This window comes from Aspergillus karnatakaensis (assembly GCF_047715665.1).
Source record: "Aspergillus karnatakaensis strain CBS 102800 unplaced genomic scaffold BJY04scaffold_7, whole genome shotgun sequence".
Taxonomy (NCBI): Eukaryota; Fungi; Ascomycota; class Eurotiomycetes; order Eurotiales; family Aspergillaceae; genus Aspergillus; species Aspergillus karnatakaensis.
Window position 1 is genome coordinate 209,101 of NW_027395719.1, and position 27,707 is coordinate 236,807.

General features: G+C 51.3%; 11 protein-coding genes across 11 annotated transcripts; 7 read left to right on the plus strand and 4 right to left on the minus strand.

Annotated features, from left to right (window-relative positions):
• Positions 1 to 722: 722 nt before the first annotated feature.
• Positions 723 to 1,703, plus strand: BJY04DRAFT_214548 (alpha/beta fold hydrolase; the record flags this gene model as incomplete). Its single annotated transcript, XM_073715247.1, has 1 exon — positions 723 to 1,703. The coding sequence occupies one exon, from the start codon at positions 723 to 725 to the stop codon at positions 1,701 to 1,703; it is 981 nt and encodes a 326-aa protein (XP_073575025.1).
• Positions 1,704 to 1,833: 130 nt separating this feature from the next.
• On the minus strand, positions 1,834 to 5,635 carry BJY04DRAFT_180407 (Mechanosensitive ion channel family). The gene is made up of 3 exons (XM_073710054.1): positions 5,490 to 5,635; positions 4,536 to 5,227; positions 1,834 to 4,455 (listed from the first exon to the last, which is right to left on the minus strand). Exons 2-3 carry the CDS (start codon positions 5,163 to 5,165, stop codon positions 2,272 to 2,274), a joined length of 2,814 nt encoding a protein of 937 aa, XP_073575026.1. The 5' UTR covers positions 5,166 to 5,227; positions 5,490 to 5,635; the 3' UTR covers positions 1,834 to 2,271.
• A 1,363-nt stretch (positions 5,636 to 6,998) lies between these two features.
• Positions 6,999 to 9,230, plus strand: BJY04DRAFT_180408 (tubulin alpha chain). The gene is made up of 7 exons (XM_073710055.1): positions 6,999 to 7,147; positions 7,326 to 7,384; positions 7,462 to 7,615; positions 7,671 to 7,758; positions 7,817 to 7,888; positions 7,941 to 8,444; positions 8,511 to 9,230. The coding sequence occupies exons 1-7, from the start codon at positions 7,136 to 7,138 to the stop codon at positions 8,972 to 8,974; spliced, it is 1,353 nt and encodes a 450-aa protein (XP_073575027.1). The 5' UTR covers positions 6,999 to 7,135; the 3' UTR covers positions 8,975 to 9,230.
• Positions 9,231 to 9,232: 2 nt separating this feature from the next.
• On the minus strand, positions 9,233 to 10,624 carry BJY04DRAFT_180411 (thiamine transporter TPC1). Its single transcript, XM_073710056.1, has 3 exons — positions 10,376 to 10,624; positions 10,266 to 10,318; positions 9,233 to 10,190 (listed from the first exon to the last, which is right to left on the minus strand). Exons 1-3 carry the CDS (start codon positions 10,406 to 10,408, stop codon positions 9,290 to 9,292), a joined length of 987 nt encoding a protein of 328 aa, XP_073575028.1. The 5' UTR covers positions 10,409 to 10,624; the 3' UTR covers positions 9,233 to 9,289.
• A 116-nt stretch (positions 10,625 to 10,740) lies between these two features.
• Positions 10,741 to 12,875, plus strand: BJY04DRAFT_144893 (putative Gamma-butyrobetaine hydroxylase subfamily). The gene has a single exon (XM_073708757.1). It carries the CDS (start codon positions 10,803 to 10,805, stop codon positions 12,726 to 12,728), a length of 1,926 nt encoding a protein of 641 aa, XP_073575029.1. The 5' UTR covers positions 10,741 to 10,802; the 3' UTR covers positions 12,729 to 12,875.
• BJY04DRAFT_144892 (PICOT family protein) lies at positions 12,876 to 14,445 on the minus strand. The gene is made up of 2 exons (XM_073708756.1): positions 13,182 to 14,445; positions 12,876 to 13,089 (listed from the first exon to the last, which is right to left on the minus strand). The coding sequence occupies exons 1-2, from the start codon at positions 13,929 to 13,931 to the stop codon at positions 13,024 to 13,026; spliced, it is 816 nt and encodes a 271-aa protein (XP_073575030.1). The 5' UTR covers positions 13,932 to 14,445; the 3' UTR covers positions 12,876 to 13,023.
• Positions 14,446 to 14,567: 122 nt separating this feature from the next.
• Positions 14,568 to 16,849, plus strand: BJY04DRAFT_231796 (RNA exonuclease; the record flags this gene model as incomplete). Its single annotated transcript, XM_073719625.1, has 2 exons — positions 14,568 to 16,517; positions 16,551 to 16,849. Exons 1-2 carry the CDS (start codon positions 14,630 to 14,632, stop codon positions 16,847 to 16,849), a joined length of 2,187 nt encoding a protein of 728 aa, XP_073575031.1. The 5' UTR covers positions 14,568 to 14,629.
• BJY04DRAFT_180418 (uncharacterized protein) lies at positions 16,405 to 18,866 on the minus strand. Its single transcript, XM_073710057.1, has 2 exons — positions 18,505 to 18,866; positions 16,405 to 18,449 (listed from the first exon to the last, which is right to left on the minus strand). The coding sequence occupies exons 1-2, from the start codon at positions 18,783 to 18,785 to the stop codon at positions 17,111 to 17,113; spliced, it is 1,620 nt and encodes a 539-aa protein (XP_073575032.1). The 5' UTR covers positions 18,786 to 18,866; the 3' UTR covers positions 16,405 to 17,110.
• A 513-nt stretch (positions 18,867 to 19,379) lies between these two features.
• BJY04DRAFT_180420 (threonine aldolase GLY1) lies at positions 19,380 to 20,833 on the plus strand. The gene is made up of 3 exons (XM_073710058.1): positions 19,380 to 19,629; positions 19,688 to 20,641; positions 20,699 to 20,833. The coding sequence occupies exons 1-3, from the start codon at positions 19,455 to 19,457 to the stop codon at positions 20,803 to 20,805; spliced, it is 1,236 nt and encodes a 411-aa protein (XP_073575033.1). The 5' UTR covers positions 19,380 to 19,454; the 3' UTR covers positions 20,806 to 20,833.
• Positions 20,834 to 21,632: 799 nt separating this feature from the next.
• BJY04DRAFT_144935 (kinase-like domain-containing protein) lies at positions 21,633 to 25,336 on the plus strand. The gene is made up of 4 exons (XM_073708758.1): positions 21,633 to 21,737; positions 21,812 to 22,835; positions 22,884 to 23,284; positions 23,332 to 25,336. Exons 2-4 carry the CDS (start codon positions 21,954 to 21,956, stop codon positions 25,055 to 25,057), a joined length of 3,009 nt encoding a protein of 1,002 aa, XP_073575034.1. The 5' UTR covers positions 21,633 to 21,737; positions 21,812 to 21,953; the 3' UTR covers positions 25,058 to 25,336.
• Positions 25,337 to 26,222: 886 nt separating this feature from the next.
• On the plus strand, positions 26,223 to 27,543 carry BJY04DRAFT_180424 (putative alpha-1,6-mannosyltransferase subunit). The gene is made up of 3 exons (XM_073710059.1): positions 26,223 to 26,302; positions 26,358 to 26,643; positions 26,697 to 27,543. Exons 2-3 carry the CDS (start codon positions 26,444 to 26,446, stop codon positions 27,358 to 27,360), a joined length of 864 nt encoding a protein of 287 aa, XP_073575035.1. The 5' UTR covers positions 26,223 to 26,302; positions 26,358 to 26,443; the 3' UTR covers positions 27,361 to 27,543.
• Positions 27,544 to 27,707: the final 164 nt, after the last annotated feature.

Below are 27,707 nucleotides of genomic sequence, written 5' to 3' on the forward strand. Positions count from 1 at the left end.
TCATTCTTATCCTTCTCACCAACTTGTCAAAATATGTTCCTTTTTGTTAAAGTCCAAACTTAAGCGGGTGTTTTCGGCGCTGATATCCAACCCTTGCTCTACTCGACCAGGGCTGTTTGAGTTTTGCATATGATTTCATTCCTTCTTCGTCTCGGAAATTCTCCTGCTATAACATAACCTATTCATTTGAGCAATTCTCCTTTGTTTCTGCTCTGTTCTGTATCTATCTACTCCACTTGCTTGGACTGGGTTGATTGTGATTGCGCAATTCTCAAGACTGTATGTAAGTATCAGATACAAATCATTTTTTTGAACAGGCCAGGGCGCTCCAGATGCATCCGTTAGAAGAAAGATATTCAAGCCTACACCAATCTGCCTCTAGTCCTCATCAGGCATTTGTATTCGGCGACGGGAGATAAGCTATAGTAATTAGGGTTCTCTTCAAAAACCTAGCCATGTCCATGGTACCTATACCTCCAGAACATCTCCAATGGTTGATGTTAGTCCCCACAATAAACCGACTTTAGTGCCTTTTTATGTTACATTAACCAAATACCTAACGGCAGCATTTTGTCAGCAATCAGCACTAGCTAACTAGTTCATTACAAATTGGCGTGCTTGTAGCTAGCAGCTAAACTATATACACATATATGCCCTACCCTCACAGTAACCCCCAAGCTTTCAACGCCCCAACCTAATCACTACCTCAATAAACTCCCAAAATGCTATCATCCACCATCACCCTCTCAACCCACGAAACGGGCCCTCTCACCGGCCTCCCCACCCTGATAATCCACGGCTGGCAACTCTCCGCCATCGCCGAATCCCTCGACTTCGAGCCAATCTTCACAAACACAACCACTCCTTACCTCCGCAGAGTCTACATCGACCTCCCCGCCCACGGCACCACCCCCTCCCAAAACATCCAATCCCTAACCGATATCTACAACGCCCTAGTCCACTTCATCGACAGCCGCCTGGGCTCTCAGCGGTTCCTGCTCATCGGCTCCTCCTGCGGCGGGTATCTTGCGCGCGCGCTCGCAAAGAAGTATAGAGACCAAATCGACGGGTTGATCCTGCGGGTCCCGCTTATCGAGCCGCGGGATGGGAGGAGGGATGTTGATGCGGTGATTGAGCCGTTGGTCCGGGATTGGGGTGTTGTGGGGGGTTTGTCGCGGGGTGATAGGGAGGTTCTCCTTCTGGGCGATGAAGATGATGCGGGGGAGAAGATCCTTATCCAGACGCCCGGGTATGTTGAGGCGTTGATGAGGAAGTATAAGGATGTTTATGGGCCTGCGATGGAGAAGGCGGATGGCGGGGTGCTTGATGGGATTCGTGGGGATGAGGGGCGGTATTGGTTGGAGGGGTCTTTTTTGGAGGTTGATTTGGATGGGGATGTAGAGCAGGAACAGGAACAGGAACAGGAACAGGAACAGAGTAAGAATAAGGAGCAGGATACGGGCAGTGAAGGTGGTGCTGCTAAATTCCCTGCCCCAACGCTTATTGTGTGTGGGAGGCAGGACGAGAGCGTTGGGTATCGGGATAGTCTTCGGTTGCTGGAGCTTTACCCGCGGGCGAGTTTTGTGGTGCTGGATCGGGGCACGCATGGGATTCCGGTTGATGAGAGTGAGAGGAGTGTGTTTGGGGCTCTTGTGAGGGATTGGGTTTTCCGGGTTGGTGAGTGGCGAGGGCGGATTCAATGATCTCTGCACGAGCTTGGAATATAAGTGTAGGGAGGATGGTGCTTTGCAAAGAGTTGGTCATATGAAGCACTGGCTACCTTTTAGAAGAGATACCTTTAATTGCAACTATTTTGTGCAGTAGAGGAGAGAACAGGGAATGCGAGGGATACATGTCCCTCAGTTGATTTCACTATGATAAGCTCATACCGTATGCTTTAAATCAGATAATCAAGCCAGGTGAATGTTCTGGACTCGTTGCAAAATCTAAAAACACAAGACAGAAGTATGCAGTATGGTAGAGAAGAAAATATGTTCAGTAGATTTAGTAAACGCTACCCACACATAGTCGGAAATTATGAGAGGTAGCAAGGAAAGTTCAGATGGCCGCCATGGTATATGTGAATGAGAGCTTGGGGGGGCTGGAACGTTAAGGGCAAGTGAGCGATAGATGTGAGATATATGGTTGAAGGAGTGCGATCGAAAAAGGAATGATGTAAGTATGTATATGTGAAAAAATGTGGAAAGGAGAAAGATGCAGTGTTCAAGGCCAAGATGAATCGCTAAGAGAAGAGGGAAGTGTGACAGCCGATTATTGTCTCTTGTCCTCGAGATGAGCCTGAGGCGAAACGGGGCGAATTTGAGCCGCTGAAGAGGATCCTTGCTCAGAACGCCCCTGCTCCATCAGATCGTCTTGCCGAGTGCTGTGCGATCGATGGCGAAAGAATCGATTATTGCTTAAAGAGGACAGACTGTGTCCGCTTTGTGATTCGCCTGACTGGCGGCGGTCGCTGGGACCAGGAACATTGAGGTTGGAGCGGTTGCTAGTGTTCGTTCGCCGGAGTGATTCCATGCTCCGTCTCTCAGCCTCCTCTTCTTGGAGGCGGCGTTCAGCGATCACCTGGCGGACCATGGTTTCGTTGCGAGGACTGCGTGCTTCGAACACATCACCCATAACATCGTCGGATGCCACATCCCGCATACCGAGGGAGAAATCCACGTGCTTTCGAGAAGAGAGAGACTCGCCACGAGCACGGGCGCTCGCAGCAGTCATGCCCTTGCGGAGAATGGACGGACGGCGAACGGAAGGACTGGCGGGGCCACCAGGGCCACCGGGTTGATGATGGTGATGCTCGTCGACTATAGGAGTAGGTGGGGGATGTTGATCGTCGCCGTTGGGTGGAGGACCGCGGGCTTGGTATGGCGGCGGATGACCGCCTCCCGACAGGTGGAAGGGGAAGTCCACACTCGCACCCTGGAGGTTCATGCGTGGTCCTTCAATGCCGATTTCTTGCAGTGCAACCATGAGCATGCAAATGAACTTGTTGCGGCGCTGTAGACGCAGGCCTTCGTTTTGCCAGTTGGATTTGTAGAAGAAGACAACGTTGAGAGTTACGGAAAAGTTCTCTGTCACCGAACGCAGCTCGGTAAGAATGTTCGTCTGGAACTCGCGTCGTTCGCTTCGGACAAACTCAAGGAGACGCTGACGGAGGGCATCCATCTGCTCTAGCGTTGTGCCATACTTGATAACAATGGGAACAGCTTCGGCAAGCGCTCCGGATCGTCGCTGGTTGAGGACGAACAAAGTGTTCAGATAGCTGTTGGGAGCTTGAACGATGTGGCCTTGCATCTTTTTGAACTCTGTGTAGAGAAGCGAGATCTGTTTCACGTAGTAATCGTCTCCCAGACCGGCATCACCGGAATTACCGTAGATAGTCACACGATCTCCAACATCGAATGGATGCTTGACGAAAACAAAGACAACGGACTGGAGAAACTCCTGCGCGGTAGCGGAGAAGAGCCAGGACAGGGCAAGGATACTGGACCCGGCCGACGTCAGGACACCAGCGGCAGATGTCGAAATGAGGGTAAGAAAGACAATGATAGCAATGACAGCGACGAAGAACTCAAAGACATTACCCAGTCGGGAGACAACCGAGTCAAGATCCTTCAACGAAGCAGTGATAGCCTTGCGTTCGCGTCCAATTTCGACGCAGACTGCCTCTAGCTCTTCCATCGAAATGTCACCATTCATGTCCTTGTCAAACATGCTAAAGGCAGCTTCTGCCTCGTCATTGTCATCAAAAGCTTCTTTCAAATCACCAGGAAACACTGTGTCAAAGCCTTCTCGTACGAAAGTCCGGTAAAGTCGCCGAGCCAAAGTCTGGCAGCCCCCTGTTGTCCTCAATAGCGTGATAACCACTTGACTAGGATGACTGCTATGGGTGACTTTTCGACCAGTGAAGTCCGCCGCAACAGCACCGGCGACATCCCCAACTTTGTTCAACGCACCCATAGCCAGTCCCTTGGCCTTGCCTGCGTATTGTAAGGGAGTCTTGGTGCCACTGCCAGTCTGTTCCTGCTTCTCCTCAAATGCTTCATCCGTCTCGGTTATCTTGTTTCGAGAGAATGCATAGAGCTTGGTGAGACTGCCAATCTGGAACTTGTTGATCTCAATCCGGTCCGAATATGTACGTCTGTGGAAACTCATTGCAATAAGTTGAAGAAGAAACTTTTCGACAAGATTGAGGATGGTCCAGACGAAGATGGAGATGATAATTTTGTTCACGGTGTTTTCCCAGCTTCGAGTGCCCTTATTACCATCAACGTGATTATTTTTCATGATTGGCAGAAAAGAGATCTCGACACCGAGCAACCAGAGAAAGAGGGTAAGAGGCAGCTCCAGTTGCTTTGCGACATCACGCCACTTCTTTGAGCTGTTGGTGAAGATACTGGCGATGATATTGACAGGGGTTGGGAGGAGCTTAGCAACAATCTGCCACACAGGTTAATTCAGGGCAAATCTTGAAGTGAGAAGGGTGAGAGTTAGAATCAGCAAGGGACTGTGGAACATACCCTGCCGGCCCACAACGTCAACCACACGATTTCCAACCAGACGGAAAACCACAGTAGCTCGACACCACCAACATTCGCATCACGGTAGGCTAATGCGCCCACGAGTAGTGGAATGAGCAGTAACAAGGAAAGAGGCGCAATGTAAGTAAAATAGCGAACAATGAAGCTGGACTCGTGCACTTTCTTGACGAACTTGGAAATCCCGGTGGAAGGATTCTCTGGAGGATTATAGACAGCTGCCTTTTCATGTAGTGGATTCGTGGCCTCGTCGAACTCATCAACATCTTCGGCTCTGCGTGAGCGCGAGCGGCTCAACGAGTGGGCATCGCTTCGGTTATCCTTTTCGCCTCCTTCGTGCGTCGAGCGTGAAGCTACACGCTCGGCTTCAAGCACTGCCAATTCATCTTCAAGGCGCAGGGCTTGCTCTCGGGCTGCTGATGGTGAACGACTTCGCTTGTCGAAATCTTGAAAAGAGGTATCGACCTGAAGGTGGTTTCCATCCTGGTGGCGCGAGCTGTCGGGGGCATAGGTATCTTCGTCGATTGTCGGGGAGGAATCACTACTGCTTCTGCCCCTTCTTTCGCCTTCCGGGTATGTTGGAGCGGGTATCTCCTTTACAGGAGTCGACATTGCGGCGCCAGGCCTATAAGCCGATTAAAGGTTTTAGAAAGTACTTGTCTAAAAGAATGCGACTGATATAGCGGTTAGTAGGGAAAACAGACAATGAAGAAAATTTAAGCAAGCAGCTTTAATGTTGGTAGACGAGATGGTAAAGAATGTATTAGTAGTCAATGAAGGGAAAAGAGAAGAAGACAGACAAGGAGACAACGGTCATTAAAGATTGATGCAGGGAGGGGACGAAGGAGAAAAACTGGCAGCGAAGCGCAGATGAGAAGATGAGACAAACGGAGTCAAAGGTGGGGAAGCTCCCTAGATAGTGGCTTTTATACTTACTCGTTTTTCTTAGTGTAAGTGCGAGATTGTGCAAGCACACAGGTCAATCGCCCGTGAGCACAGAGGTATGAGCACAGCAGTTGTAGAGGAGAGAGAGACGAGGTGATTACACCCTGATGCGTTTGAGATTCTCGAGGAACAGGACGACAGCCGGGAGCTCCGAGCAAGAGCTCGAAGATCGAGGAGAAACAGGCCGATCGCCATTCGAGAAGGGAGCATTGGCTCGGCTTAACGTGGTGGAGACGAGGCCGAGATTTTCAGATCCAGAACATTGATATTTTTAATTTGATGGTAGTTTAACTGGGTCACCTTTTCCGCGGATTGTTAGCTTATAATCGCCTCGCCATCATCGTTCCCATGGTTCTCTCACTCATCTGGCTGCCATCCAGGTCGGCCCGGAGGAGGTTTGTTTGCACCACGCATGTGGTTCCTTGGGAGTCGTCGTCCACCGACGTAATGATGCTGCATTCTAGAGCCAATCGCACGGGCTATCGCAAGCGATCGGACGCGGCGTCTCAGAAAATGGGGTTCAGTGGCAACTGCCAAGAAGCGCCACATCAGGCACTCCCGGCTTTTCTCGACCTCTGCTGTGTGCACTGTGCACTTGCTCATGAGATTTTAGGCTGTATAGGAGCAGTGTGAGACTGTGAGTGACACGGGGGTAGGACAGAAGAGCGCCGGTTAGCCGACTTGTTTCTCCTCGGCCTGTCGTGGTGTGAAGAAACGTCAAGGGGGAAGTATGCGGCTAAGCCAAGCTCTTGGCAAAAGATGGGCCGCATCACTGCATAAATTCCCCATGCACTGTGCAGTCATGAGTCTCGGACATAAATATGCATAAGTCACATGCACAATCGCCCCGAATCACCAGCTCCTCTCCCCTGAATATCGAAGGCAAAAGTAATGAGGATTTTCCGGCTAAAACTCTCTTCAAACTCTTGTATTAGGCCGTATGTAATATCAGCTATCTTGGCTTCAACTTCACCTTGTGTATATATTTCCCCGTTAAGTAGTTTGTATAATGAACCTTGGAAGCTTCACTTCTTTTTACTCTGCCACGTGATGATGCTTACTTGTCCATGCTGAGATAGAGTATACCTGTCAGGTCAAAACTGAAGAGAACAGTCTACATCAGAGACCAAGTGATATATGTTCTGGATAGTAAGTTATACACCCCGACTCTGCTTTCTATAGACATTCTTGGCTATTGGCGCTGACTCGCTACGTATGTTGAAGTCCCACATTCCGTGGAAATCTACACGTGGTGAGCGATAGAGGAAACTCGATGAAATATAAACATGGGATGAAGAGCTCTTGTTTATCTTGTAATATACTAGATACTCTGCATGCGTATGCTCTCCAGCACATTAGAAGACAATTAGTTATATAACAGTCACAGTTCCTAAAAATTGGCATCTGATTGGCGGTGCCGTGCATCACTTCTGATTGAGGCTAGTGATGAACTGCTTATGAGGTGGTCCCGACCCTCTTGCTCCTTAGTCTGGCCCACCTGCACCTCTCTCCTCCTTCCCATCTCCCCATCCTCCAACACCTTCTTCCCCAATTTCTCCTGCTTGTCGACTCAAAGACAGCTAGGGAATCCTCAGCCGTTTTGCAATTCATTACTACCGTCGGATTATCCATCCACAATGAGAGGCGAGGTACGAGCAATTGCCCTGTTGCTTTATTTACCTGTTATTTCCCCCCGCACTACGCGTTGCCCCTCTCCTGAACATCGGGCCGTCGGCGGATACACTCTTGCAACCGCAGCCCCATCGCTACCAGTCGCGCGTTTAATAAGTTCAATGTACAAAGACGGCATTCCTAACTTCACCTTAGATTGCTCATATCCACATTGGCCAAGCTGGTGCCCAGCTGGGTAACAGTGCCTGGGAGCTGTAAGTCCTCACCGCTTCTTAGCCCAAACATCAACACCACAGCAAATGCTGATGAACACCCTGTGTCCATGATATAGCTATCTCCTGGAGCACGGCCTTGGTCTTGACGGCCGCGTGGATCCCGAGAGGAGTGATGAACGTGACTTGGGTGGCTCTTACGAGACCTTCTTCACTGAGTCTTCTAACGGCAAATACGTCCCTCGCTCGATCTTCGTTGATCTTGACCCGTCGGTAGGAGGACTCTTTTCTTGCCCGTTGACCCTATGCTAATTTGATAAATTCCTAGCCGATTGATGAAATCCGCACCGGAGCCTACCGCCAACTCTTCCACCCAGAACAGCTGATCAGCGGGAAGGAGGATGCCGCCAACAACTGTATGTTTTGGGTTTGCGTGATGAGAAGGTACCAACGGCCCTCACTAACATGAGATAGATGCCCGTGGTCATTACACTATCGGAAAGGAAATGGTTGAGAATGTTGTGGATCGTATTCGCCGGCTTGTTGGTACGTCTCATTGACTGGCTTGGACTAGAAACTAGAGGCTCATCATCTCTAGACAGCTGCAACTCGCTCCAAGGATTCCTGATTTTCCACTCGTTCGGCGGTGGTACTGGATCCGGTTTCGGTGCTCTTCTGCTGGAGCGCCTCTCCACTGAATATGGCAAGAAATCCAAGCTCGAGTTCTCGGTCTATCCTTCCCCCCGCGTGTCCACCGCTGTCGTGGAGCCCTACAACGCTGTCTTGTCCACCCACAGTACCATTGAGAATTCCGACTGCACATTTTTGGTGGATAACGAGGCTGTTTACGATATCTGCCGCCGGCATCTGGATATTCCTCGACCTGGCTATGAACACCTCAACCGCCTCATTGCCCAGGTTGTCAGTTCGATCACCTCCAGTCTTCGGTTTGACGGGGCTCTCAATGTGGATCTCAATGAGTTTCAGACCAACTTGGTCCCGTTCCCCCGTATTCACTATCCTTTGATCTCGTATGCCCCAGTAATTTCGAGCGAACGGAGTTCTCACGAAAGCTTCAAGGTCCAGGATATAACTCTCCAATGTAAGTCAATATATCTTGAAACCCATGTAGTCCGGTTACTTGTGACATGGCTGACCTTTCATCTAGGTGCCGAGCCTAACAACCAAATGGTCGTTTGCGATCCCCGAAAAGGCAAATACATGGCCGTTGCCCTTCTGTACCGTGGTGACTGCGTGCCCCGTGACTGCAACCAAGCAATTGCGTCGCTCAAGGCCAAGGCATCCTTCAACCTGGTTGAGTGGTGTCCTACCGGATTTAAGCTGGGTATCAACTACCAGAAGCCCACGCGCGTTCCCGGAAGCGAACTTGCCCCAGTCGACCGTTCCGTCAGTATGCTTTCAAACACGACCGCCATCTCCGAGGCATGGAGCCGTCTCGACCACAAGTTCGATCTCATGTACTCCAAGCGCGCCTTCGTCCACTGGTATGTTGGTGAGGGTATGGAGGAAGGTGAGTTCTCCGAAGCCCGTGAGGACTTGGCTGCCCTGGAGAAGGACTACGAGGAGGTTGCGGGCGACAGCCTTGAACCCGAAGAAGAAGCCGAGTACTAAATGTCGGGTGGACTTCGCCTACCCTTGGCTTCCGTTCTTCAATTCTTGGTATGCCTCATGTCTCTGGTCAAGTCGAGCTTGTATTTCGTTATTGTGCCTACGACAACCCCTCTTTCGTGCCTAGCGTTTATTGAAATGTTCGTCCCTTTTAAATATCCTCGATAACCAAAACGCTAGACCTTCGACGGACAACCGTGAAATACAAATGGATAATTCCGGCATTTTTCTCCAAGGAAAGTAGAGGTACTAGCGGTAGTCCTCTTTGTAGGTCTATAGCATTGATCTAGATTCTATTTCTCTATATGATAACACGGTCTACTCTTTCCTCGCCTGGCCGATCTCATGTTCCTGGAGCAGCTTCAACGCCCTCTCATATGTCCACATCGTCACCGCACTCGCTGGTGCAGCCTTGAACAAGCTCACCGTCAACCCGCGATACAGCCCGCGGACGCCGTGCGTCCTGAAGATCATCCCCATTGTATTGAAAACCCCCTGATACTCAGGTATATTTCGATGCACGTACAACGCGCGCGTCGGGCCCTGGACCTGTAACCTCTTCCGGACTAGATCAAGCGGAAACACGCCCGTCTTAGCCAGAATACTCGCCGCCACGCCCGCCGCGGCGTCCCCAGATCCCGGTGGAATGGGAAATGGTAGCACCTCTGGTGCAGAAGCCATCACAGGCCGCAACGTCTCATATGTCGCGAAAAATAACCCCATATACGGCACGATCTGGCCGACCGCCGCGGAGCATCCACGAAAGAACCCCGCGGCGCCCTCATGCCGGGCTATATCCTTGATGGAGGAGAATAGAGATCCGTAAACCCTCGCCTCTCCAGACCCCTGCGCAGCAAATCTCGTCCGTAATAAATCAAGCGGATATGTTGACGCCGTTGCTACACCTCCGGCCAGCGCACCGGATATAAACGATTCAATCGGCTGCGGGAGACGGTGGTTGTCTAGTTGCGCGAGAAGCTGCGTTGTGCTTCGGTATGTGGTGAATTGGATCGCGCCGTAGCAGACGTACATCAGTTCTGCGGGGATATTGCCCTTCCATAGTCCCGTTATGCCTTCTTCGCGGAGAATGGTCTTGAGGGTGGAGAGGGTGCCTTTGTAGATGGGGCCTTTGAGGTGCGCGTGCGAGGTTGGGTCGGAGAGGGAGTGGATTTGGAGTTGGAGGCGGATTTTCACGACATCGAGGGGGGCGATGCAGAATCTGTTGTTAAATTGTTAGGTTTAGGTTTGTGTTGCGGTGATGGAGAGGAAGTGGTGGATGGTGTTTGGTGCGTACCGCGAGATAAGGCCTGCTATCCCGCCAGCGAGAACGACTTGTCGGCGGGTGCCCTAGGATTTATTAGTGCTTATCCATGCGCTATAGAAGTGCAAGATATGCTCGCGTACTTCATCTTTCAAATGCTCTCCGCCGGCAGACATGCATGTGATAGACGCGGAAGCGGTCGAACAGATCGGAGGTTATCCCTCAGGGTCGAAATGGCAAATTGATCCAGGTACCTCGGTCATCGATTAGCAGATCAGCTAGGTGAGTTCCGCCTGCCGCAAGTAGAAGATTAAACTTGGGTTGAAAGTACACTCGGAGGAGATTGTGAAGATAGGCGCAGGAGAGGCAAAAAGTAATAGCTACCGTCTACCGAGCGGCCAAAAATACATAGAAATTAGGTAGCCTGAGGCGCTCCGTAATGGGGTGACAAGACGTCCTTAATTTACCCTCGGCTCCGGCTAAGCGCAAGTCTCCGCCTCAATGATATCTCGAGCTCTGAACAGCTTTTGTCTTTCATCCACCTCTGTGAGCGGCAAGGTCAGCATCACCATGGCGCGGCCTCTCTTGCGTGCCTCGTTACGGCTTCGCAGTCTAGCTGTAACCAATACTCTAAGAGCGCCGCTGCTACGTTATCAACGGTGCAATTCGACCTCCGCGGACGGGCCCGTCAACGCTGCCAGTCCTTCCAGCACTGCTTCGGTCCAAGAACACTCGCCCACGAAATTACCTACGCGCAAGCCCTTCTCAAAGCCTCGTCGGCCCTCGAAACCTCAGGCGGAAGCGAGGATTCCTACATTTAAGGTCGGCTCAAGATCCCTCATTTGGACAGGGAACAACGGTGTATCATACGAAATTTCTCATATACGGTTACGAGATAGCTGCAAATGTCACCGTTGCGTGGACAAGCACAGTAAACAACGCAACTTTCGGTTGTCTGATATCCCTCTTAACATCACCCCACAATCTGTCAAGATTCATGGTCAAATTTTGTTCATAAGATGGGCAAAGGATATTCCAGGCTTCGACAAATCTCACGTCTCAAGTTACCACATCAATGCCCTTCAATTTCCATTAGAGATAGTGCCATCCTTGCAGGCCGGCCGCCAGAGATCTCGAATTCTATGGGGGAAAAAAGAGATGAAACAGTTTCAGCATTGGATCTCCTACAAGGACTATATGAACAATGATATGGAATTTACGGCGGCTATGCGCTCCCTAGCCCTATTTGGATTGATATTCGTGAAAGATATCCCTGAGTCACGGGAAATGGTGAGTCAGATTGCCACACGCATGGGTGTGCTTCGAAATACCTTCTATGGCCCAACGTGGGATGTGCGCAAAGTCCCCAATGCTAAAAACGTTGCCTATACCAGCCAATTCCTTGGATTCCATATGGATCTCATGTACATGAATGATCCACCAGGCTACCAGCTCCTCCATTGCCTCCAAAACTCCTGTGATGGAGGAGAATCGCTATTCACAGATACCTTCAAGGTTGCCCAAGATATGCTTGATCATCAGCCGCACGACTTCGATCTCCTCACACGGTTTCACCTCCGCTATGCATACAAACACAAGGAAAATGACTATGATAATACATGGCCAGTCTTTGAATTAGGAAGCCCCAGTAAGGGCAGCGCACTCAACCATGTGAACTATTCACCTCCATTTCAAGCGCCTATGACCGAAAGAGTGGATAGTAACAGCCTGCCACCGAAAATAATGGCCCTGCAGAGGTTCTCACAGGATCTTGAGAAGAAGCACAACGTCTTCGAACTTAAACTCAAGCCCGGCCAATGTGTTATCTTCGAGAACCGCCGCATCGTCCACGCCCGGCGCCAGTTCAACACTGACTCCGGCGAACGATGGCTCGCTGGAGCTTATGTCGACGAGGACGCGGTCCTTTCTCGATTCCGAGAGCTGAGTTTAACCCACCCGGAGCAATGGTCTAAGGGTCACATTCGGAGGCCATGGGAAGCTCTACTGGCAGCGAACATCAAAAGGCAAAACAGTGCCAAACTACGGGCTACGGACCTGGTCCCGCCATTAGGACGCCGCTTACTCTTCTCGGAAGGTCTGAAACCCCGAGCAGCTGTGAAAGCAACTACCTTGGGACTAGGCGGCCCCGCATACGAGAATATATTACGCACCGTAGATTCCGAAATATATCTCTCCCATCTGCCAAAGCGACAGGCAGCTAGGAAGGGAAGGTCAGCTAAGGTCTCTGCAAATCTAAAGGCTATAAAGGCCAAATGGCATCGGGAGGAAGACGTGAGAGAACAAAATGCTTCTGTTGTCCCGGGCTTTGTTATCCCGGCCGAAGAGGCTCAGGGGCCTCAACAGGTTCGAAAGGCCCCAGAAGTGGAAGAACAGAACGCATCATCCTCTGTAGCTGGAGATGCTCGGGAAGTCCAGCCGCAAAGGATGGAAGACACTCAGAAGCCTCCTAGCACTGAGGAGAGCAAACGAGAATGAGTTCGAAGGCCATCTATATCTAGCGACACCGAATAGATCTGCATCTATAATATCACACTGAGAGCGATTTGATGTACCTAGAGCCTGATTCAGCTTACATATATACTAAGGATTCTACTCAGCACTCGCCAACTCGCGCAAGATCCTATATAGTATAGTAAAGTACGCACGTTGAACCGTAATGTCATCGCTTGATCTTGAATCTAAGAAACAGCTCGGTAAGCAAATATTGACGTGAGCTAACAGCATGACTATAAGTTTTTCGGGCATTTCTTTTCTTGGTATCCCAACGCGCTCAAGCTGCCTTGTTGACCGAGAAGCTATTGAAGAAGTCGGGATCGTTCTCGAGCTCTTCCTTAACCTATGCCAGAAAAAACACAACCAGTTAGTTACCACAAATCAAAAAAAAGATAGAAAGACAGAGGGGTGAAGCGAGCGGGGAGAAAAACTTACAATATCCAACCCACCAACCAGCTCCCCATTAACCCACAACTGCGGGAAAGTCGGCCAATCCGCAAACTCCTTCAGTCCCTGCCTAACATCCTCATCGGCCAGAATATTGAAGAACCCATACTTCACACTCCGCTCACGCAGAATCCCCACAAGCTGCCGACTGAACCCGCACTGTGGCGCGCTCGGCGTCCCCTTCATAAAGAGCATCACCGGCGCAGCCTTCACCAGCTCCGTGAGCCGAGCCCAAAGCGCCTCCTTCGTCTGCTCAGGCGTGAGTGCCGGCGCCGCCGCACCGCCAGAGACGGGCGCCTGTGTAGCTGTCGTTGGCGCATCCTCTCTCGGCACAGCGGTCAATGCGGGTGGGATTGTATTGCTGGAGCCATTGGCGCCAGTTGAGCCAGAGCCTGAGCCGGCATATCGTTCCACGGCATCGCGCACCCGTGTGGCTTCGCTGCCGCTGATGGATTCGAGGATGTTGTTGTCCTTTAGCAGGACGACGTAGGGGACTGCCGTCACGTCGTATTCTTCGGAGATGTCAGGGAGTTCTTCGGCGTTGACGCTGATGAAGGAGACTGTTGGTGGGGAGGTGACGGGATACTGGGAGGCGAGGGCAGACAGGACGGCTCGCATTTGCGCGCAGGGAGCAGCCCATGGTGCGTGGAAGTAGAGGACGATAAGGGTGGAGGGCGGGAGAGAAGCAAGGTGAGGGCCGAAGCTGTCCTCGGAGGGGATCTCGAGGAGGGTCGACATCGTGGCGTGGTGATTGATTTCTTCGTTCGATTCGAAGTGTGACTGTGGGGTGGGCTGTTAGAGTGCGGCGGGGGAGAGGATCGGAATCGGAAATGAGCGGAGGGGAGGCGCCGGGGTTGCGGGCGGTTGGTGAGGTTTGGGGGTGAACTAGGGTTATATGATGAGAACCTCAAGAATCTTGAGGCAAGAATGAATAGATTGAGGCCAAAGGGATGAAGTAGAAGAGGAAGACGAGAGAAGAAAGAGAAATGACGATTCGGGATCCGCGACCGGAGGCGAATTGTGCTGCTTATCAGATCAGATCCTGCCCTGCCCGAACGTATTCCGATTACACGATTTTTACACTCACCAAATGAGCCGTCGATTGGGTTACGCAAGGCGAGCAATAGCCGTCGCCACCGTCCGCGGAACTGGCGGTCAGCTTGGCAGGAGGATGAGCGTTGCGCTTACGGAGAAATGGAAGAGAAGACAGCGTCAGAGGGCTCGATGAGCATGAATGTCAAGTCTCGTGGGGGTTCAAGACAGGATCAGATAACGAGACTGCAGCCGAAGGATGCATACGACAGGTTACCGTATTGATACACCGCCGATCACCCTGCTATCGTCACGTGAGACTATCAAAAGTTGACCGATCCTTCTCGCCGACTCAAGGACCTGCTCGTGATAAACAGCCACAATCGACCTGGCTTGCTTGAATCATGCCCAGTAATGCAAAGAAGCGCAAGCAAGCAGAGTCCGGGTATTCAGATCATGAAGACCCGATCATGGGGAATCCCGAATCGAAAGGGTTTGGCTTAAGCCAGACCTTGTCCTTTCTGCAGAAGTCGCCTGCGCAGGGCGACAATGGTGCTGAGACAGCGTTACCAACTACCCGCACCGAGGCCACGCGGGGCAACAGCGATGGCGCCGCAGATGACAAGAGGCCGGCGAAGAAAAAGCGACTCAATGGCGAGAAGGTCAAGTACCCTACGCTCACCTACACCGAAAACAAACTACAATCCTCCATCCGCCTTGTCGACCTACAGAACCTGCTTCTCTACTCTTTCGCAGACGGTGTTGCGCCGCAATGGATTGCCGTCAATAATGTGACGCGAATTCGGAAAGCTGTGGTCTTGATGGTACCCGGGTTGGAACTGGGCATGTTTGATGGATCAATACCTCTGAATGGGTCGCAGGCTGAAGTTGAAGCAAAGGACACCTCTGTCGAGAACGGCGAGGACGCAAGGGCAGCCGATTTTGCTAGATGGAAAGAGGGTTTGCCCCCACCGGATCGGTCACATCAGTTCAGCCCTCGCCCACTATCGCACGGTGATGTTCCAGAGCCTTTACAGCCGTTAGCCGATATATTCCCCCATGTCTGGCCAGTCAAAGCTCCAGGAGACTCAAAATACAACAAAGTTCATTCACCTCTACAAGCTATCCTTATGACCCCTTTACCTAAAAGTAAAGACAAGAGTGCCAAAGGCCCGAAACCCCCGCAGACCAACAAGAACTTCACCTCCAAGCGGACGCCCATCACGGCTTTTATCAGCCCTCTCGAGGCGCTTCGAGACGAAGAGTATCCTCTACACCCTACTCTTGCCGCGACTGAAGACGACAGGTCAGCCTTGGTACAGGCGCGCAAACGAGCCGGTCAAACTGCGGATGACGGGTGGGTAGACACCCATGTAGAAAGCCTGGAAGCTGGCTCCGTCCCAGAAGCCGAAATTCAGCAAGGAAGCATGACAGCAGGACGCGACGTCCTTGCACTGGATTGCGAAATGTGCATCACAGAAGGCGGCAATTCAGAGCTCACCCGCATCAGCCTAGTCCGCTGGGATGGCGCAGTTGTGCTCGACGAGCTCGTGAAGCCCACATTACCTATAATCGACTACCTTACCCGATTCTCCGGCATCACCAAGGAAATGCTTGACCCCGTCACAACCACTCTCGCCGACATCCAGCAGAAACTCCTCACCCTCTTCACCCCGCGCACAATCCTAGTCGGCCACTCTCTAAACTCAGACCTCAACGCCCTCAAACTCACCCACCCCTTCATCGTCGACACCACCTTCCTCTACCCACATCCACGCGGGCCACCCCTCAAAGCAAGCCTCAAATGGCTGACTCAGAAATACATCGGCAAGGAGATCCAGAAAGGCACAACAGGCCACGACTCCATCGAAGACGCCCGCGCGGTCCTCGAGCTCGTCAAACAGAAGTGCGAAAAGGGCGAACAATGGGGCACAAGCGAAGCCTCTAACGAGAGCATCTTCAAGCGTCTCGCCCGGCACATCCCACCTGGAAAGTCAAGCTCATCAGCGGCTACAGGCCGCACCGGCGCCATCGTTGACTGGGGTGCTCCCGAGCGCGGCATTGGTGCCCAAGCCACCGTCGCAATCGGCTGCACAGACGACGAAGCCGTAGTCAAGGGCATCTCGTCAACCGTCAACGGCGACGAAACCAACCCCTCAATCCCCGGCTCAGGCGTCGACTTTACCTGGGCGCGCATGCGCGAACTCGAAATCCACCGCGGCTGGTGCAACCGCATCCCAGATCCCAAAAACGCAAACGAGTCCACCGCTATCACCGTAGACACCAACGTCGGTCCTATCCAACCCGACTCTTCCACTTCTCTAGACTCGCAAGAAAAAGAGAAAGAGTCCTCCCTTCCCAACATTCTAACTCGCACCACCACTCAAATCAAACAAATCTACGACTCTCTCCCGCCCTGCACGCTCTTCGTTGTATACTCGGGCACCGGCGACCCACGCGAAGTCAGCCGGCTGCAGGGCATGCACAAGCTCTTCCGGGATGAGTACAACTCGAAGAAGCCGTGGGATGAGTTGACGGTCAAGTGGACGGATACGGAGGAGCAGGCGCTCAAGAGGGCTTGTGAGAGAGCGAGGGACGGGTGTGGGTTCTTGGTTGTGAAATGATTGAAATAGGAGACATGTAGGATGGATTGGTTCATGTTTCGGTTATCTATCCATATATTGTTACATGTGTTGGAATATGATACCCGTGGATCTAGACGAGCTACTAGTACTAGTACTTGGTATAACCAGGCTAGAAAGATCGAAGTGATAACAAAATCATGGCGTTGTTCACCATGTTATACATGAACATAAATGTGATAATACATGGTAGATGAATGTGAATGGAATCTGGATATATATGGTATCTAGTAGTAGAACAAGCTATCGAGCCGCTTCGGTATCCATAGCTTCTTCGCGCTGCATGGCCATTTTCGCCAGGAGATCCCGCGCGGCGTTTCGTGCTTTCCGGTTCTCGTCGGCCCAAAAGTCGGACTCGGCTTGAGTGTTTTCCTTGCTTAGGTCGACCACTGGTTGTGTAGTTGATTCTGGTGGCTTGTCGTGACTTGTCTTTTCAGCGCTGTCTTCAGGACTTTCCACTGACATTCGGTTCCTTGAGTTTAAAGGCGGAGGTCTGGATCGGCTGCGAAGGCTGCGAGAGCGGTGGGGGCGAGTCTCCGGTGGTTGTTGGTGATTGTTAGGTGTGGAAGATGGCTGTTCACGGACATTGCCGTTTTGCTCGTTTAGAGGCGTTGGTTTGAGTGGTGGAGGTGCGTCAGGCTGCGTCGCTTGACTAATTGACTTAAGGGACGGGCGTCCTCTGCCCTTCCTGCCAGAACTCGAGTTGCCGAGACGAGGTCGCTTTGCGACCGGTTCGTCTGATGGGAGGGATTGTGGGGTTGAATATGCTGGTTGTGTTGGGTTTGGTGGGTGATTCACTTCAATCTGAAGTCGAGGGGATTTTGCCGAGGGTTCGGCGGTTGTTTCATGGTCTTTTAGTGGGATCTTTACGGAGGGCATGCTTGTATCTGCTAGAAAGAAGTCCACCATGCTGTCTTCGTCATCATCGTCGTCGTCGAAAGAGTCGGCAACCGGCCTGTCGTGGTTGCTGTGGTACTGCTCTGGAAAGGGGTAAGGTCGCTTTCTGCTGCCTTGGAGAAGCCCTGGGGTTCCGACTTCCGGCAATGGTGCCTCAACATTTAATAACTGAGGAGCCTGCCTTGCAGTCTGTTCCTCCGCATAGCGATTACGAAACTTCAATGCCTCAATCTCCAGCTTCAACTTTTCAATTTCGTCTGCTTTTGCCTTCAACTCCTTCAGCACCGTCGTGATCATGTTAAAATCCGGATGTGAAAGATCGTGTTCAGTCGGATACCGGTTTGGACCGTGCAACTCGATGCGCATGGATGTAAAGGCATTTTTCAGCTCATGCATGGTATCGTTCAGGTGGCTGACAGAGCTGGAAATGTGATTGAGGCTTTGTCCTTGCTGTTGCATCTGATGTTCCACCGAGGTATTATAGTGGTCAATCTCGTTTGACTCCGTAGGCACTAGAGCCCCGGACTGAGCAGCCGCTCCATCAAATCTGAAGGTGATATCCTTGGGCTTGGGAAAGAGAAGGTTTTCAAGGGCTCCATCTTCTTCCTTGAAGGTGGGATCGACTGTGCGCATTGTAACAATCTCGCGGAACGAAACTTTGGATATTTTCCAAAATATGAAGGGGCTACATTATCAGCCTCGAATTGACATGCATATGACCCCCCTGTGGACGAACTCACCCATCTTCGAACTCGCTAATAACCCCCAATTTCTGTTGACAGAGCTTGCAGGCGATTTCCTGGATAATGCGACCACGTATCAAGCTCAGCTCGGAAGACTGCGGAATCTGTTTCTTCTCGGAAGATATCGATATGCGGTGAAGTTCGATACTCAACCATCCTGCCGCGACAGAATATGAGTTCGACAGCTTCGCCCACTCGTTCTCCAGGGCGGCCAAAGAACTCGAACATCGCGAGCACTGGCAAAGAATGGCCGGACGGGTGAGTTTCGAGAGATCCATAGTGCAAACCGACGTGTCAAGGCACAAGGAGGTCGGCGATACCAGCGGCGCCACTTGTCATGGGGAGAAGATGGAGAGTGCTGCCAGCGAAGAGCAGAGATTCTGAAAAGATTCCAGACCTCAGAGGGGGATCTCGACTGCTGACTCAGCCCTTAAACGCGGAAGCGCTGCGGGACCAATTTACCTTTTTCGGCCTATCGATAAGAGCTATCGTCATCTAATCCAAGTTTGGTTAGCCTCTTACATACCCCGGCCAGTCTTCAAGACTGTACTGTAATTACAGCTTAACTAGACCAATAATAGTCTAGTCAGTAATTGGTCTTTCTTCCAGCGAATTACATTGGAATATGCTCCTCGCCCAAGGAACCGTTCCTGGCGTCCTGTAAACCTCGGCCAATGCGATCATGGTTGATCTCAAGAAACCACAGTAACCAAGGAGTATTAAGACTTCGGGATAGACAGACTCCATTATGATGGTGTAGCAAGCAAGTCATTCTAGGTTTTCTGAAAAGTTTGTGCACGGAGCTCCCCCGACGTCGATTTCGCCTATCTAGCCGGACCAGAATTACCCCACATCCCTTTGCCATGGGTGCAACTCAATCTTCAAAAGGAGATTCATCCAAGATTTCTCCTCTCCAACAACTACTAGTAACACGCCAAATCACCTGAATGAAACGACTAACCCGGCCTCTCTTTCAAGTTCCACGTCTTCTCCGTCCAGGCATTTCCGGTATACAGGTCAAACACAGCTTCAGACCTATCGCGAACATGGCGTCTTCGAACACCGCGGATGGAAGGCAAACAACATGGCATGGCGCTGGCGCGGCCGAGTTCGATCTGAGGAGTAACTGGCCAAACTACCTTGATGATCATATCTGCTTTGCTAAAACTTTGCGCGTTAGGTGATACTCAGACCAAACCGACGCCCTCCATGCTCGAGGCCATCTGCCAAACCACCCTTCTCGACGATGTCTTTGAAGAAGACCCAGTGACGAATGAGTTACAGAAATATGTTGCGGAGCGCACAGGCCATGAGGATGCGCTAATGGTCATGTCGGGCACGATGGGCAACCAAGTCGCCATTCGCACGCACCTAGTTGAGCCTCCTTACTCTGTCATTTGCGACCACCGTTCTCACATCATTTGCTACGAAGCTGGAGGCGTCAGTGCCTGGACCGGAGCTACAGTTATACCCATTGTACCCAAAAATGGCATCCACCTTACACTCGAAGACGTGCAGAAGAAGGTGGTGATTAGCGATAACGTGCACACGTGCCCCACGAAGTTGATTAGCCTCGAGAACACTTTAGACGGGATGATTATGCCGTTAGAGGAGGCTCGTCGGATCACAGAATGGGCGCACCAGAACAGCATCAAGGTACACTTGGACGGCGCCAGACTGTGGGAGGCTGTCACCTCGGGCGCAGGGAGCCTGCCAGAATATAGCAGCCTTTTCGACAGCGTGAGTTTGTGTTTCTCCAAAGGGCTGGGCGCGCCTATTGGCAGTATCATCATTGGTAAGAGTGCATTCATCAAGAAGGCGCGCTGGTTCCGGAAGTCAATAGGAGGCGGTGCCCGCCAAACTGGTGTGCTAGCTGCAGCTGCGAGGGTTGCCCTTGGGGAGACGTTTGGGCCGGATGCAAACGGTCAGCAAGGTAAGCTGCGAGCTACCCATGACAAGGCGAAACGTGTTGCGGAGATGTGGACAAGCCGTGGAGGCAAGCTAGCCTGCCCTGTCCACACTAATATGGTCTTCCTGGATATCGAGGCGTCTGGGCTTGGACCAAATGACCTTGCCGAGATTGGAAAGGAAAAAGGGCTGAAACTCCTTGGGGGTCGGGTTGTTGTGCATTACCGTAAGTTTTTGATTGGTCCCTTGCTGTTGTGCAGATGACAGAACTAACTCCTCGCAGAGGTTTCGGACGAGGCTATCGATCGTCTGGAGGAAGTATTTGACCTGGCTATGAAAGGCCAATACCAGCGCAGCGCTGACACAAGCAAGGCTTACGGCAGTCGGTAATGCATGTCATAGTTTGGCAGTAATACAACGCATTGTTTCCGAAGCTTGATGCTCTGGAAGTTGTAGAATGTCTCGGACGTCAAGGTGCGAGGCAAAGATAGTAGGGTATCGACACCATGTAAACAGCCGTAGATAATCCAAGATCATAGCACACTGCATGCTTTGGGATATATTACTTAGGTATGAAAGAACAAAAGTGCGCATGATTGCTTGGAACAAAGAAACCATGGACGCTTCCCGTGAGCCTCACCAGGATACATACTGATTGGCTGCCTGTCATGGCGGTGGCCTCAGGAACCGTGGTTTGATGCCTGAATCCTGCCTGGAGCTTCCTTCGAGGCTCAAAGCTGAGCCATCTCCCACCTCTTCGTTTGTGTTCCTCGGACGACGAGTCGACGACTCGAATCTGGCAACTTTCTGTCTCGTTCCCGTTGCCGCTTCCGCCTTCTAAGCAGATCTGATTGTCATAATCAGCCTTGCTGGCTGTCCCTGGATGGCCAAGGCGGATTTGTCAACTGTGTATGTCCTAGCTCCATCGTTTGTTTGTGCAAGAAGCACCTCATGAACGTGACTAGCTAACAATGCCTCTGCACAGAAATACTCGTTCCTTTCTTTGATCTTCGTGTACATTACCACCTCCCTCGTCTCTCCCTCCCCGCGAATTTGTGCTGCGCATTTCGAACCGCCTTGGAAAATATTGGAACACAGCCATTGTTGGAGGCAAGCAGCTTGAACAGGCTACGCTTCGCCCTTTTCATACATCAACTTTGACCACTTCTTATCTGCCTTAACTTTTGCGGTTCCCTTACTCTACCGCTTCTTGCCCATCTTTGCTTGTGACAATTTTGATGAATTAAAAGACCACCTGCATGCAACTCAGCTGGACGATCAACATCCTACGATTACTTCCATTTTGCCTGTATCACCATAAGGTAAAGTGACCGGCCGTCCCGTGTTAAAGCGTTGCCGGTATAATACCAAAGTCCTGGACACTGATTGAGGTCAGATCAGAGATATGGACCACCCCTAGTGCGCACTGGAAAGCACTCATTCGCACACGTATCTCAGGCCTTATTGTATGCGCAAAGTTGCCTCTTTAGTTTTTTGCGATAAGTGGACACTTCCGCTAAGGCTTACTACAAGCCAGGATGGAGGCAACCCAAGAATCAACCCAGCCATGCACGGATCCTCGACGCGAAAACCGTAATAACTCTGGTTTGCTCGAAGAAGATCTATCGGACGTGATTTGTATTCTTCACCCCAACTCTCCTGCTGCCATCGCCGCAGTAGCAGCAACAGCCGTTGCCGCGCCCTGGCATATCCTGCAAAAAGATCAAGTGGAATATGGTATTCGCGGCGCTGCATCCTTAGATCTCGCTCTTAGATTGTCTTCCAAAGTGAACGACCCAAAATTGGGGTTCTGTTTTGGACGTACAATCGGACGCTGTGATATTCTTCTTTCTGCGGACGCCACGTCCAGGCGTATCTCGAATACACACTTCCGCGTCTATTTCACTGATGACGGTATTCTCATGCTTGAGGATGTCTCCACCAACGGCACTATTGTAGACAACAACCGTCTTCGCAAGCGAGAGCAAAACAGCCGAATGCTGACGAATGGCTCTGTTATTCAAGTGATCAACAGTGATAACCCGCCGAGCGAGGTCAAATTCGTGGTCCGCATGCCCAATAGGGATGCGTTCTCCAGACAGTACACCGAAAACCTCGAAAAGCATCTTACCCAATTGCAGGCCCGGCGGCCCGGCGCTGTGCAATCCGGAAAACGCCAACCCTCGGTCCCAAATTTCCTGTCGATGAATACCCACGGGATGCATTGGTCGGGTGGTTCTAAGTACAATGTCACCGGACAGGTTGGAAAGGGAGCTTTCGCAACGGTCTACAAACTCGCCACTAAGCAACATGGAACAGTGTTTGCCGCTAAGGAGTTGGACAAAAATCGGTTTGTGAAGAATGGTGTGTTGGATCAGAAGGTCACCAATGAACTAGATATTATGAAGGACCTGAAACATGTAAGTGCGCGTTACCTGTGGAGAAATAGTGACTAATGTTTGTGATAGCCGAATATTGTCGAGTACATTGAGCACCACGAGCATGACCGCTGGATCTACATCATCATGGAATATGTACCTCTCGGAGAGCTGTCCACATATCTTCGCCACTACGTCAGGATTGACGAGGTTATGGTACAGACGATTACGCGACAAATACTCCAAGCACTGAAATATTTGCACAAGCGAAGAATCACCCACCGTGACATCAAGCCCGATAACATATTGATTTCATCACAAGAGCCCTTAAAGGTCAAACTCTCAGACTTCGGGTTGTCAAAGGTTGTGCAAGAAGAGACATTTCTCAAGACCTTTTGTGGAACTCTTTTGTATTGCGCGCCTGAGGTCTATCCTGAATACGAAAGCTATCGCCGAGGTGAGATCAGGAAACGGCGTAGACTTGGCGATCCGTGAGTTCATTTGTGACTGTTTAATGGCCTTGACTAACTTGCTGTAGACCTCCAAAAACATCACCATATGACCAATCTGTGGATATGTGGTCACTAGGTGCCGTTCTATATCATCTTCTCGCTGGAATTCCTCCGTTCAATGCCAACCCTGATAATCGAGGATCACATATGCTGCAAATCATCATGACAACGGAGCCGGACTACGATATATTGCGCAGCGAGGGCGTTTCAGAAGCGGGCATTGACTTTGTTTCCAAACTCTTAAACCGAAACCCTCACCAGCGGCCCAAGGAGCGCGAATGCTTCAACCATCCTTGGCTGGTGAACGTTGACGATATTGACGATTATGAAGATGATATAGCATCTGACCACTCAGACGGGCTCTCTGCTATTGGTGAAGCTGCTGAGGATGAGTTGGATGCCTCTCAAATCTCCCTTGAGGATGAGCCTGATGTCGAAGGTGAGGTTGCCGAAAGCAACAGCGATCTGGGCCAGTCAAAACGACCTAGGATCGACGGGCCACCGGCGGAAGTCTACTACCCAGCGCTTCCAAACATCGAGATTTCACATGATCCTCAGCAAGTTTCTGAATCTACTCCAAGACGCCTCTTTGGGGAAATAACCTCTTCGGCCTTACGCAGCTCGCATGCCCTGGGCGACGACAACATGGATCCATTTGAGGATGGCAACTATAGCATCCACGACTTCGTTTCTTCAACTGGTGAGTCGATGATGAGCTACGGCGACAGCCTCAACTCCGTCCTATCCCTCCCGGAGAATCCCATTGCTGGATCGGCACTTAGCTTACTGGGGGCTGAGAATCTCGTCGGACAGCTCAACATGAACTCGTGGCACCCTGGAAATTCCAACAAACCTCTCCTCTCCGCCGAGGCAGCAAGCCCGCAACCCAATGAGGGCGCGGGAGCTGTCGACGATGGCACTGAGGAGGAAAGCCGGCAACCCAGTCTTCATGCGACCCCAAAGGCACCCAAGTTCAGCCGGCGCATTGAGCTGCCTTTACCAGATACTGCAAGTGAACGTTCTAGCTCGGATGATAGTAATGCGCGACATGTAGGCCCAAACGAAGACTCCACCACGGTACCTGGACAGATTTTTGACATTGAACTCGCCAATACGATGGATGCCAAAACGGGGCAAGTAATATCTGACGATGCGAAGACGGAGTCTGAGCCGCCAGCCGACCCTAGTCAAGCAGGCGGGCCTGTTGTCATTCCGAGACCCCTCCCAACACCACCTCTACTGGGCAAGTTAACTACACTTCCGGGGTCAATATTTGATCTTACATTGCCACTCGAAAAACGATGTACATCTTGGGGCCGCGGACCGAATGCCACCATTGTTTACCCTCACCCAATGGATACTCGCATTCCTGCCTACGCTCTTGAACTTACCTTTTGGGCGCCATCAATCGAGATACATATTGAGGCTGGACAGGACTGGCTGCAGGTCCCGGGAACAATGGTCCAGCTCTCAACAAAGACACGCAACTGCATCTGGGTTAACGACTGCGAGCTGCGAAAAGCACCTGAAGGCGGCTCAGTGTTTGGCAAGTTGTACACTGGCGACATCATCACGGTCTACAAGCACCGCAACAAATTTCTCAAATTCGAATGCGAGTTCTACCACGGTGACAGCGCACGCCCACGACCAGAGCACGAGAAAGGATTTAAGGTTCGCCGAGTCCTGACGGCCAAAGACGGAGTCGTCAACCAACAACCAGCGAGACAGAGGCTGGGGGTACCAGGGAAATGATTTTTTTTTTGGCATTGGAAGTAGGATCATGAATTTTGCGACATTTGGGTCTGGAGTTTATCGATATCATGTCATTTTTGCAGCTTGGACGAAGAATGTAAGTTGTCTCTACCGTGTCCGTTGTCGCGTTCTGGAGTTCTCCGCCATGAAACAAGATCGAAACAACGACAAAAAAAACCGAGATAACAGAAATCGAAAAGAAGCGCAGGAGAGGAGAGAAGAGGTGGTGTAGTTTTACATTGGGGCTATTTATCTATCTATAGTAGAATAATACCTGTCAATATCATTGTCATAGACCATTATCATCATTCATCCGGGAGAATGCATGCATGATGAAAACGGAGACTCGGCCAAGAGTGACACTGCATTTGTCAGGGATCTGTAGTAAATTAGGAGCCTGGCAATCTGCAACAGAAATGGTCAAAAATTAAGTCTCCGGCCTGATGGTTCCCTACAGAATCAGGGTCTTGGGTGGGGTTTCCTGCCGCGAACGGATCGGCCGTTTCCGTCCCTGAACACAATCAACTACTTCCTACCACCGCCAGCATGACAAAACCACATTCACTCCCCGGTTCCTGTCATTACAAACCTCTTATTACTCCTCTGCGCCGCATCAGTCGCTTCTACAGCTAGCTGTCATTTTTATCCACGAATTTACCCTGCCGTATCGACTCCGTTGCCGTTCCACTTTACTACTCTTCGGGGCAGGCGCAACATTCTCGACAGAATCAAGCTGCTCTGAATCACCTTTTCACCCGTCGCGCAATCGCAGATATCCCCCGCCCATGTCCCTCCCCCGATCGCCCTCCCCTCGCCCGGGAGGAGGGTGGTCCAGCACCAGCCTAACACCGGGTAGCGGCACGTCGACACCAACCGGAAACAGCAACAGCAACAGCAATAGCCTCTTCCCACCCACGCCCTCAGACCCATGGCTCGCAGCGAAAGCGAAGAGCGACGAGGTGCGCGGGTACCCGTCGTTTTCGACGAGGAACAATGGCTTCTTTTCGCGCTCGAAGAGGCAGATAACGGCGACGTTGCCGCGGTTTCGATCTGGTGGGAAGTCGCCGAGGGAGTGGAGTGAGAAGGAGGGGTATTTTGGGTATGGATATGGGAGTGGGAATGGACGGGGACGGGCATGGAACTGGAGGGGATTTTGGGTGGGACGGACCGCGTTGAGGAGGAGGAGGGTTAGGGTTTTGCTTGCGCTTGCGCTGGTGCTGGTTGGGTGGTTGGTCGTTTGGCCTTGTGAGTTTTCTGACGAGTATACGTGCTGGTTGGAGGGTTGCTAATCGTCTGGTAGTTTTTATTGGGGGGTTTCGGCGGTCGAGATTTGGGGGTGGACATAAGTTTGTGATCATTCTTGAATCGAATATTGAAGGTGGGGTGATGGAGTGGAAAGGTGCGAGGGAGTGGGCGATTGAGCGCAACAGTATCAAGAATAAGAGGGAGTATGCGAAGAGATGGGGGTATGAGTTGGAGGTTGTCAATATGTTGGCGAAGAAGCGCTATTCCCATGAGTGGCGTGAGGGGTGGGAGAAGGTTGATATCCTGAGGAGCACGATGCGGAAGTATCCCAATGCTGAATGGTGAGTCTTCGACGAGTATACATTGACCGTATAACTAATGATGTTAATGGCAGGTTCTGGTGGCTTGACCTCAACACCTTCATAATGGAACCCTCCTACTCTCTTCAAGATCACCTCTTCAACCGCCTCAACGCCATCACCTACCGCGACATAAACGAATACAACCCTCTCAACATCACCCACCCCCTCACGCAGCCCTATCTCGATGAAGTATCCCTCTCCGCTGTCTCCGACATGGACCCCTCCTCAATCCACTTTCTCCTCTCGCAAGACTGCGGAGGCTTCAATCTAGGTTCATTCTTCGTCCACCGCTCCCTCTGGTCCGAACGACTCCTCGATATCTGGTGGGACCCACTAATGTACGAACAACGACACATGCAGTGGGAGCACAAGGAGCAGGATGCTCTCGAGTACCTCTACACGAACCAGCCCTGGGTCCGGAATAGCCTCGCTTTCACGCCACAGCGATATATCAATTCCTTCCCGCCTGGAGCATGCGGTGATGAAATTGATCCTAGGGTTCACTATACAGAAGCTGGCCGCGACTTCATCGTGAATATGGCCGGCTGTGACTTTGGGAGAGACTGCTGGAGCGAGATGTATCAGTACAAGGAGTTTAGTAAGTGGTTGAACCGGGCTCCCTGGGAGCGGGTTCGTGATAGTGTTTTGGATCTGTACTATGCGGTTGTTGGCGAGCCGGATATGTCTGGGTCGTAAAGTACAGGAGACTTGTCGCAGGAGTAACCCAGAGTTATTCAAGCTTGGCCTTCATTTCTAGCTGTAGCTGTTTTACCATCATTGTGTGGCGTCTTGTTGCTAACTAATTGTTTCACTTGGCGTGGCGTTGGGGTTTTGCGCATATCACTTTGCATGAGGGGCCTTGCATACGATAGGAATAACATGTCAACATTATTGGTTCATGAACAAACCACCTTCCATCCATATACAATAATAAACTTACTTGCTAGTAATAATGCTCCATCCGAAGTATATCCAAGTCACGTGATATCACCAGCTCCAACAGCCGCTGCCACCGCTCCCGCACCAACCAATCACAACCCCCC

Coding starts and splice junctions, on each gene's coding strand:
- BJY04DRAFT_144893 (XM_073708757.1), top strand. CDS start 10,803: ATGGCGCGGCCTCTCTTGCGTGCCTCGTTACGGCTTCGCAGTCTAGCT.
- BJY04DRAFT_144892 (XM_073708756.1), bottom strand. CDS start 13,931: ATGTCGACCCTCCTCGAGATCCCCTCCGAGGACAGCTTCGGCCCTCAC. Junction 13,090..13,181: donor TGGTTGGTGGGTTGGATATT/GTAAGTTTTTCT, acceptor TTTCTGGCATAG/GTTAAGGAAGAGCTCGAGAA.
- BJY04DRAFT_180407 (XM_073710054.1), bottom strand. CDS start 5,165: ATGTCGACTCCTGTAAAGGAGATACCCGCTCCAACATACCCGGAAGGC. Junction 4,456..4,535: donor TGACGTTGTGGGCCGGCAGG/GTATGTTCCACA, acceptor CCTGTGTGGCAG/ATTGTTGCTAAGCTCCTCCC.
- BJY04DRAFT_180411 (XM_073710056.1), bottom strand. CDS start 10,408: ATGTCTGCCGGCGGAGAGCATTTGAAAGATGAA. Junction 10,319..10,375: donor GAGAGCATTTGAAAGATGAA/GTACGCGAGCAT, acceptor AATAAATCCTAG/GGCACCCGCCGACAAGTCGT. Junction 10,191..10,265: donor ATAGCAGGCCTTATCTCGCG/GTACGCACCAAA, acceptor ATTTAACAACAG/ATTCTGCATCGCCCCCCTCG.
- BJY04DRAFT_180420 (XM_073710058.1), top strand. CDS start 19,455: ATGAAACGACTAACCCGGCCTCTCTTTCAAGTTCCACGTCTTCTCCGT. Junction 19,630..19,687: donor GGCCGAGTTCGATCTGAGGA/GTAACTGGCCAA, acceptor TTTGCGCGTTAG/GTGATACTCAGACCAAACCG. Junction 20,642..20,698: donor TCGGGTTGTTGTGCATTACC/GTAAGTTTTTGA, acceptor AACTCCTCGCAG/AGGTTTCGGACGAGGCTATC.
- BJY04DRAFT_180418 (XM_073710057.1), bottom strand. CDS start 18,785: ATGGATCTCTCGAAACTCACCCGTCCGGCCATTCTTTGCCAGTGCTCG. Junction 18,450..18,504: donor ATTAGCGAGTTCGAAGATGG/GTGAGTTCGTCC, acceptor CTGATAATGTAG/CCCCTTCATATTTTGGAAAA.
- BJY04DRAFT_144935 (XM_073708758.1), top strand. CDS start 21,954: ATGGAGGCAACCCAAGAATCAACCCAGCCATGCACGGATCCTCGACGC. Junction 22,836..22,883: donor TTATGAAGGACCTGAAACAT/GTAAGTGCGCGT, acceptor TGTTTGTGATAG/CCGAATATTGTCGAGTACAT. Junction 23,285..23,331: donor CGGCGTAGACTTGGCGATCC/GTGAGTTCATTT, acceptor AACTTGCTGTAG/ACCTCCAAAAACATCACCAT.
- BJY04DRAFT_180408 (XM_073710055.1), top strand. Junction 7,889..7,940: donor TCGTATTCGCCGGCTTGTTG/GTACGTCTCATT, acceptor CATCATCTCTAG/ACAGCTGCAACTCGCTCCAA. Junction 8,445..8,510: donor CCAGGATATAACTCTCCAAT/GTAAGTCAATAT, acceptor CCTTTCATCTAG/GTGCCGAGCCTAACAACCAA.
- BJY04DRAFT_180424 (XM_073710059.1), top strand. CDS start 26,444: ATGGAGTGGAAAGGTGCGAGGGAGTGGGCGATTGAGCGCAACAGTATC. Junction 26,644..26,696: donor AAGTATCCCAATGCTGAATG/GTGAGTCTTCGA, acceptor TGTTAATGGCAG/GTTCTGGTGGCTTGACCTCA.